At 37.8% G+C, this 9,595-nt stretch overlaps 1 protein-coding gene across 6 annotated transcripts in view; it reads right to left on the bottom strand.

Annotated features, from left to right (window-relative positions):
* ATP9B (ATPase phospholipid transporting 9B) overlaps positions 1-9,595 on the bottom strand; it is a 158,519-nt gene that overhangs the window by 38,353 nt on the left and 110,571 nt on the right. For all 6 annotated transcript variants that reach the window (XM_086842951.1, XM_086842955.1, XM_086842971.1 and 3 more), the window contains one exon: positions 202-344. In XM_086842951.1, the coding sequence (XP_086699077.1) occupies positions 202-344 (143 nt within the window). The remainder of the gene's footprint in view (positions 1-201; positions 345-9,595) is intronic.

Genomic DNA, 9,595 nt, shown 5'->3' with positions numbered 1-9,595 from the left:
AAATACTGACTTCAGTATCTAAGTACTGACTTACCTAAGTCTATTAGTATTTGCAAAAGTTCTCAAGAAAATGTGTAAAATTTTATTGAGAAACAAAAATCAGTAGTCTAAATCTACTCTTACATTAGCATATTCAAGTATAGAATTACATTTAGAAATTTTATAAAAGTTATCAGATTTCAGAATGGTAACCTGATATACCTGTTTTATCCGTTAGTAAATAAACTAATCGTCCCAACTCTTCTGGTATGGTGCTAGTTCGAACAACTGTTCCAGGAATATTGTCATCTTTCATAATCATCCACCCATAGGCTGCCTTACCCATGTCCAAGTTGACACGTAAACTGCAAAGGAAATTTATACCATCATCAGTGTGAATATCAGGCAAAGTGATAGTTACAACCATAAAAATAATGCTAGAAGCTCTTTTTAGTATATCTGAAAAAAGAAAGATCTTAAACCTATGTGCACCAAAATTTTGGAACAATGTTTTTTTATGTGTTTGAGGAGTACATATCACAAGCTTCATACCAGACTTTTAGAAAATATGGCAATACAAACAAATGCAGTATCATGCATTCTGCATGAGACAGATTCCAACACTGTGTGAAGACTCTTGACATAATTACATTACTACTCTTACACAGATGGCCAATGTATTGCAAGAGCAGATCACTAAGTCATAGTTTTTATCTACTAAAAAACCCCAAGCACCATCTATTTTCTCTTGTGATGTGAAATTACAACTATTTTTGTACCTTTTCAAATAGCTTTTTTTTTTTTAAGCAACCAATAACATTATTTTTTTAGGATAGTACAACTATATTTGTCAATTTCTCTTTCCCAAAAAATCATATTTTTGTCCTTCCCAAAATGTACTGAGAGAGAGTCCATTGCAAAAAGAGAGAAGTGCTGAAGCAGCAAAATGCACTCTCATAATAGCATGTTGGCATGAAGTAATCTTCTTCACTCTCTAATAGAAAATACGCAATTTGCAGCAAGTTTTATGATTATGCATACAAGTCCAAGATCAAAGTATATTTTTCCAGTTCACTCTGTACATTCATTTTTTTAATATTTCCATGTCTATGTCATATAAGAACTAGGATGCACCTTGTATTTTGCAATAAAAAAGTCTTCACTCATTTAATCACATTGGTCTTCCCCATAATAAAATGCTCCAACACAAAACTCTATCCACCTTATTCTAAACCATTAAAACTCTACTTTTCTTTAGCTGTTCACTATGTTCCTTCTGCCATATCAGAGGAGCAGTGACTAAGAAATAGGCATGTGTTGATTTCTCTTGACTCTGCTCTAGCAGAAATACTGAAAGAATAGGTGGGCCAGTAGCAACATGAACTACTGAGGTCACTTGGTCTGCTCAGCCTGGAGAAGGGGAGACTGAGGGGGGAGCTCATTGCAGTCTACAATTTGCTCTTGAGAAGAGGAAGGGAAAGCACTGATCTCATCTCTGTGGTGACCAGGGACAGGACCTGATTTGTGTAAGGGGAGGAGGTTTGGATATTAGAAAAAGACTCTTTCCTTGTTGGGCAGTGGCACAGGCTCCCCAAGGAAGCTGTCACAGCACCAAGCCTGACAGAGTTCAAGGTGTGTTTGGACAAGGCTCTCAGGCACATGGTGTGACTCTTGAGGATGGTCCTGTGCAGGACCAGAAGTTGGACTTCATGATCCTTAAGAGTCCCTTACAATTCAGTATATCCTGTGATTCTGTGAACTATTTGCAGCTAAGTTGCCAACACAAGAGTCCCAACTTAAGCAACAGGTTTACAGTAATGTAAGTCTTAGAACTGTTCAAAGGTACTTCTCAAGGTCAAAATACTGCTAATGCACTTCAGGCATTTTTGTAATAGTTCTGACATCATCCTTACTTAACTGCATAACAAAAAAAGCAGCTACCAGCAGTTTTCATCTGTCCTTTTGGAATCAGCAACAGACTGTGAATTACCTGAGGTAACAGTGGAGGGAACAGCGAGTCACTATCTGCACTATCCCATAAAGAAGAGATGCATTTAACTAGAATTGTGAGAGCATCTGAAATTTTGAAACACACTGAAAAAGAGTTTATTCTACACCCCCTACCTCCTGAATTTGTACTGCAGAAGACAAAACATGTTGCAGCATGAAAAGAAACATACATTTTAGATATAAGACTTACCATTTAGGATGGTATTTTATCCTTTAACTACATCTTATTTTCCCACCAAAATCATCATCATCTGAAAATCATTCTTCTCTCTGGTGATATACCCCAATTAGTCCTGCAATATCTTCCCTAATTTTATCTGTCTTCAGACATGCAAATGTACGTAACAAAAGGACAGACAACAGAAGAAGGACTCTACAGATTCTTTTTACTGATAATGCTACAGAATAGTGGGAAAAATACTGGAAGTAACTTGCCTCACACTGGTTAACTACAGTTCTACCCTATCTTACTCAATCCAGAGCCAGTACTGTGCAAACTGCATTCTTATTATGCTTATCTGTTAACTTTCAGAGTGAATATAAAAACCAAAGCATTACACCTCACACTGAAACCAAAGGAACAGCAAAAGATTTACTCATCTGAGGGATGTGAACCTGCTAGTTAGCCAGTCAAGTACAAAGGATGTCGTCTAACTTGACAAGAGAAACAAGAGTACACTTTATTTAAAAACAGATGGACATTTGCTTTAGCCAGGAGCAAGTGGATTAACTGAATGATAAAAGCTGCTCATGACCTCACTTAGAAGAGGCATTTAGGCTACATTTTTTTGTGGCTGGACTACCAAGACAGAAGTTCTGAGATGGACACTCTAATTTAAGCACTTCAGTCTCAGGTACATGGCACACACACACAGACATTCACATGGCTGCTCTACCGATTTACAAAGTTGTTCAGATAGGAAAAGCTGTGCTTCAGTAAGATAAAATCCGAAAAGTGTCTCAAAGCTGAAGTGCAGTGCACATCTTCACCTGCATCTTTTTAAAGCATGTGTATCACCTGGTTTTGACATTCTAAACACTCTATGCATTTAACTACAATATACTTGAATATAATTTAAAGTAAGAAAAAAAGAGAAAATAAGACTCCAACTTCTCTCACTTAGCAGTGAGGAGAAATCCATGTTTCAAAGCATTAAGGCATTTTAGGAATTACTTTAGCTTTCCAGCATGCACTGTTAAGTAGAACAGAATGCACTCCCTTTATGCTGATGGACCTCACAGAATGCTGGCACTGCTGGTCTACAGAGAAATAACGTCTCCTCAATGACTAGGACAGTCCAAGGCAGCTTTCTGGCACACAGAAAGATATTGGGTACATGTTTGAATTGTTAAGATTAATAAAGAATTAAATAGGAATAAAAAAGAGTGCTATAGATTAATTTTTTGTATTGATTCTAAAATTTGTACACTGTATCCTTCTCTGACTTCCTTCACTTTTTGTCTAAGAGGAAATTTTTATCTTTGAAATCATTGTAGCTACTGCTTAGCACATTATGGAAACTGATACAATACTAAAAATGATTATGGCCTATTAGTAGTGAGCATGCTTTTGAAACTAGAAACCTCTCCAACAGAGCTTCACAGGAATGGATAAAAATACTTCACTGAAAAGTCCAAGAATTTTTACATACTAAAACAAGGAGACACTAAGCTTACACTAAATAAAGCTACTTTCAGTGCCTGACAATATTAGCTATCATTTCTCATAATTTCTTTGCAGACTTTAGGAAACCTCATTATATAACCAAAACATTTTAAATTCACTAATTTTCAAACCCTTCTCAATTTAATCCAATTAAACAAACTCCAAACACATCAGTTATTCATGAAAACACACCAAACAGCATCCAACAATAGCATTAGCAACTGTTGCATTAGTAACAGTAACTTTTAGCAAACCAACTAACATGCAATATTTAGGCAGAGTATGTTAATACAGGAATTTGGAGGCTATTATGGAGAATGAGCATATTTAGCAAACACAGTAATACATTTCTTCTCTCTCCACCTCAGCCCTAGTTACCCTAGAGCAGGCAATCCCTAAGGCAATTTTTACCCAACTTGGGGATTTATTACATTAAAAGCCAAGGTGGCATTCTCTGCAATTCAGCTTCAGAATAAATAAATAACACAACATTTCAGAATCCACAGTGCTTTTAACTACATGTTAAAAACAAATAGTTCTGCTGTTATTCCCCCAAAAGACAACACCAGTGCTTTAGATGAAACACTCCTATTTACAGGACTTCTAAATTTCATTTTTTTCACGAATTGCAAAGATGTAGGATCCCCTTCTAAATGTGTCTGATTTGGGTTTTTTTGTGAAAAGGACAAATTTGCCAATAAGCAAGGGCCTTCACTGAGATAGTTTGACAAAAAGATTTAGAAATTCCAGAAACACTCTACCATTCATGACTCAGTAAAAAACATTCATGACCTAATAAAGTTAGCAAGGACAACTTTGTGAATGAAGTGGTATTGTGCCAAATAAAATTCAAGTATGATTTTGACTAAGAATTAGATGGTAGATTTTTCCCTAGCTTCCTGGGCAGTTCTGTATATATTATAAGAGTTTTATAACCAAAATACCAAAGCCCTGCCAAAATTCCAGATACAGAATGAGTACCTAAAGTGGTATCCACTTTTTAAAATAAATGAAGTAATTGAGATGTAGTCTTTTTATTTTCAGGATTTCCTTCTCTGTGAAAATGACACTGAAGGTGACATTTGGATCCCATTATTATCCAAAAACTGTACCAAATCCCCTATGGCTACATCCCTTAACCTTACTATATCCCTAGTTTCTTGAAACAGCCACAAACTATACACTGATATATGCATTATCCAAAATCTAGAAAAAAATGAAGTAATTTTTAAATTATTGGTCAAGAAACAACCGAAAATATTTTAAATTCAACATGCCTTGAAAGATAAATCTTCACAGAAACTGGATTCTTGGAGCCTAGTAACTGGTATTAACTGACACTAAACAAATAAAAATAGAACAAAACAGAAGTTACTTCATTTAAGCACAATATTTTATAAAGATCTCAGCAAATAAAAATCAACCTACAGATCATCCTGTAATTTCCCCATCTCTCATATTTTATTTGATGAGGAAATTGGAATATAATATTCCTTTGTGTTTTGCCCATGATATATATTTTTTTATTTAGGTTTTTTGCTATCTCTTTGGCATTCCTAAGAAGAACCTCTGAACTGTGTTCCTGTTTGCTTCATAACTGGTTTCACTATTCTCTTGCACTAATTTTCCTAAATTTTGTCTATTATGTGAGCATATAAAAGAAAATTAAGGAAGGTACACATAGCATTTTGCATGAAACCCTGGGAGTGAATGTAAATTTAAAAGAGAACTCAACCCAACCCATTTATGGTTAAATATTTGTGGCAAAAAAAATGTGTATCTACTCTGTATTGCTATAACGACTGTGGCACATGCAGTTTTTCAAGGGCCAAATGCAACCCTGATACACATAATTACATGTTGTTACACACGCAGAACTTAAAAATCTAGGAGGAAATCTAGATAATAATTAATGAAAGAATTAATCTGTGAATTTCTTACAGGCTTAAAACACAGAAGAATGCAAAGAAAAAGAAAAATAAAACACATATCAAACAAGCACCTTTGCATAAGAGATGTAGCATGTGCAGCTCAGTGACAATGATTGCTTCCTATTAAAAATGTTTCTTTGTTATTATCACATTTATCAGCTAAGATGCCATTTTTCATTAGGTCTCTTATACAAAGGTGACAATATTGACATTAGAGGTCCAATACAAATAGTATTTAAAACATGGATTTTTTTTTTTGTATATTCTACACAAATTTGGTACTGCTGTAATACCAAAGGTTTAAAAAACCTAGGAAGAAACCTAGGAGCAAACAGTCAATATCATAAGATTTGAAAGGATGAAGATATACTACAACAGATCAGTTAAAAAAATTGCTTCTTTTTTAGACTGATTGTGTTCAGTATTGTGGCCAGTTATGTTTTATAATATCTGTGATAATGATCTGGACAAGGGGATCAAGGACCCCCTGAGTAAGTTTGTGGAGGACACCAAGTTGGGTGGGAGTGTTTATCCACTGGAGGGAAGGAAGGACCTACAGAGGGGTCTGGACAGGCTGGCAGAGCCAGACAATGGGCTGAGGCCAATTGTATGAGGGTCAGTCAGGCCAAGTGGCGGGTCCTGCCCTTGGGTCATAACAACCCCAGGCAGCCCCACAGGCTGGGGACAGAGTGTCTGGAAAGCTGCCCAGCAGAAAAGGACCTGAGGGTGCTGATTGGCAGCTGTTGAACATGAGCCAGCAGTGCCCAGGTGGCCAAGAAGGCCAATGGCCCTGGCCTGCATCAGCAATGGTGTGGCCAGCGGGACCAGGGCAGGGATTGTCCCACTGTACTCAGCACTGGTGAGGCCACACCTTGAATCCTGTGTCCAGTTTAGAGCCCCTCACTACAAGAACAACACTGAGGCGGTGGAGCGTGTCCAGAGAGTGGGAACAAAGCTGGGGAAGGGCTGGGAGCACAAGTCCTATGAGGAGTAGTGGAGGCAGCTCGGGGTGTTTAGCCTGGAGGAAAGGAGGCTCAGGGGGGACCTTATCATTGTCTATGACAGCCTGAAAGGAGGCTGTAGCCAGGTGGGGACCAGTCTCAAGAGGAAATAGCTTCAAGTCACAGCAGGGGAACGCTAGATTGGTTATCAGGAAAGATTTCCTTAGCAGAATTATTGTAAAGCATTGGAACTAGCTGCCTGGGCAAGTGGTAGAGTCTAGATAGCTGGAGGGATTTTTAAAAGACCCACAGATAAGCACTTAGGGAAATGTTTCAGTGGTGGACTTGGAAGTGCTGGGTTACTAGCTGGACCCAATGATCATAAAAGTCTCTCTAATCTAAATAATTTTATGCTTCTGTGCTTCTTCTATGTAGCATGAATATCAGACATTTTAAGAGTAGCACAAAGCTAGTTGAGGCAGTACAGCACTACACCGGACAGCATAAGAAGTCTTAGCACAAGAGCGACACACTATAACTTCTGCTGCAAAATTAATTAGTAAAATGTCATGAAGCATTGCATAATGTCTTTCAGTCTCGATAGAGATTGCATTCTATGTCATTGTATGTTACTAAAGCACCAAATACTAAATGTGTATTAAACCACTTGCTTAAGCCACTTCATAAAAGCAGCTCTTTAACTCTTCGACAATGAAACCTATGCATCATATACCTAATATATATTCTGTCTCTCTGTGTGAAACTTCATATACTCTCACATCTATAGATTATACAGATTAGAGCTCCAGCACAGCAGAAACTACAGCACAATTGAAAGCAGCATAGCTGCTTGCTGCTGTTAGACAGTCTGCATGGGTGTGACCTCCCTGGATCTCAAGAAAACACAGAAATTCATATCCATATGATCTGGGATTTGAGGGGCTATTAATGAATTTCAGACATAAGACCGCCTAGCGGTGTTTTCCTCACTGCCCCTGAGAACACACTGACATAATTTGAAGGATTTGATTTAAGTGCTTCCCTTAAAGACCCAGAAAAAAACCCCAGCCAGGAACCATGTAGTGCCCCAAAACTTTACTACTTAAATGCAAGGCAGTTCCTTGCAGTCACTTGGGGCAGCTTCTTTTGGCACAGCTCAGTTACTAGGAGCCTTGTGGTGTCCAAAGGAAAGGACAAGAGGCATTTTGGCTTCTGTTCACACTTAGAACTAAAACATCCTTCTAAAACGATGCTGATTAAGCCCCTGTCAATCCAGCTTTAAACTGCTACTAAAGATAGAGCCTGGGAGATACACATTTTTAACAGATCCCCAGTCAATACCTTATAATTTTATGGTAAATCCTCTACAGTTATTAACAGCTAAGCAGAAGTACAAGGTTCAGCTACAAGACTCGCACATCTGTACACGAGGCAGCAATTTCACCAAACATTGTTTGGCTAAACCTAAATTATCTTGAAAAACTTTCCTGGCTACATTATTTATTTATTTACTTATTTAAACAAAACCCAGACATACAGAAGACCTCAACACAAAGTGCAACTCACTTTTCTTTCAAGGCAGTGAAGAAGACTGGACAATGAACAAACAAAGCCCATTGGTGGTGGAGGGGATCCAGTTTGTGGGGCAGTGCCATCACTAAGTCTTTTCTTTGGCCTGGGCTTTCTGAACCATTTGCTACGATAGCTCAAGTGGACTCATAAAGACATGTTAGTACTCAAGACCGGGGAAAAGAAGAGAACCATTTTGTGACAAGGCTTTCTAACAGCCTTAACATCTTTCCTCCACCCATATCACACACATTGAAATTTGCATCTCAGTAGTAGTGATATCTTGCATCCATATTGATTAAAACCTTTTCTACTCTCTTGCACTTAAAATTTAAAAATTTTCCCCCACCCAGGGTGCTGGCTTTTCATCAGCATGACTGCTATTGCCCTCTGACCCTCGTCATTCAGAAAACAGACAATCCAACAAATATAAGTTGCTCAACAAAAGCACCTTATTAAGAGAAGTAAAGGTGACATCACAGACTTAGAACTTTCACACAAAGAGCAGCAGCATGGACATACTGAGGACACAAGCTTCCTGCTAGCTTGCTATATGACAACTGCACTAGGTGAGTCTAGTTGGCTAGACCCAACTAGAAAAAAGCCTAAAAATGCAGAGAAACATGGAAAAACTCAGATAATATATAGGTAAAGATAATCCTACAGAGATTTATTTTGTTTTGGACAGTCTGTCAAGGACATGCTTTATATCCTCTTGCCCTGATAAATCTTAAGAATTAAAATAGTTTGAATTTTTAGGGCAGCAGATTGCCTATGGAGGCTCCCTGAGCTATGATTTCTCCATAAGGAAAAAGAAAACATCAATGACAGAAACATTTCTGGGGGTGTGGGACTGTTCAAAACATTTTGTGCATAATGATTCTAACTTACAAACAGTTCAGAGATGGACTAAGCTTTCAATAGTTGTTTATTACTACTTTTTCTCCATTTTTCTTGATTCCTTGTGCACCACAGAATGCATGCAATGTTGGGGGCTGATTTTTTTGGAAGTAAGAGGTGGATAAGTGTTGCTTGTTGGGGTGATTTTTATTATTTTATTCTGCTGTACTGTTGGGTATTTTTTTACAGTTGTTTTATTTTTATTCTTCTTAAGTCCTACATGCCCCACAGTAATACCCTGCACAAAGTGAAGCAGCATTGATCTAGATGAGTATTTAGGATGCAGCTGAATCACAAGGAACCAGCTTCTTTCGAAGCACCTATTAACTATAGAAGACTCTGCACAGAGATCAGTTAAACTCTACTAACTCTATTGATGCCTTGAGAAGGCTGACCTAGAACAGAGGCTAGAGTTAAGAATAAAGTAGGTATTTATTGAAAGGCCTTAAAGGGCCTATCTATACCTTGGGCAGTACAAGAGCCTGGGCAGGGCTACACCAAAGATGGACCCAAAATAATCACAAAATGGTCACAACTGGTCACAAGGTCTCACATTTTTATAAGTTTTGGTACATCTGCATATCAGGGTTAACTGTCCA

The sequence above is a fragment of the Cyanistes caeruleus genome, chromosome 1 (genome assembly GCF_971803275.1).
Source record: "Cyanistes caeruleus chromosome 1, bCyaCae1.hap1.1, whole genome shotgun sequence".
Lineage (NCBI taxonomy): Eukaryota > Metazoa > Chordata > Aves > Passeriformes > Paridae > Cyanistes > Cyanistes caeruleus.
Note: the sequence above shows the minus strand (reverse complement) of the source record. Positions and strands in the feature narration are given on the sequence as shown.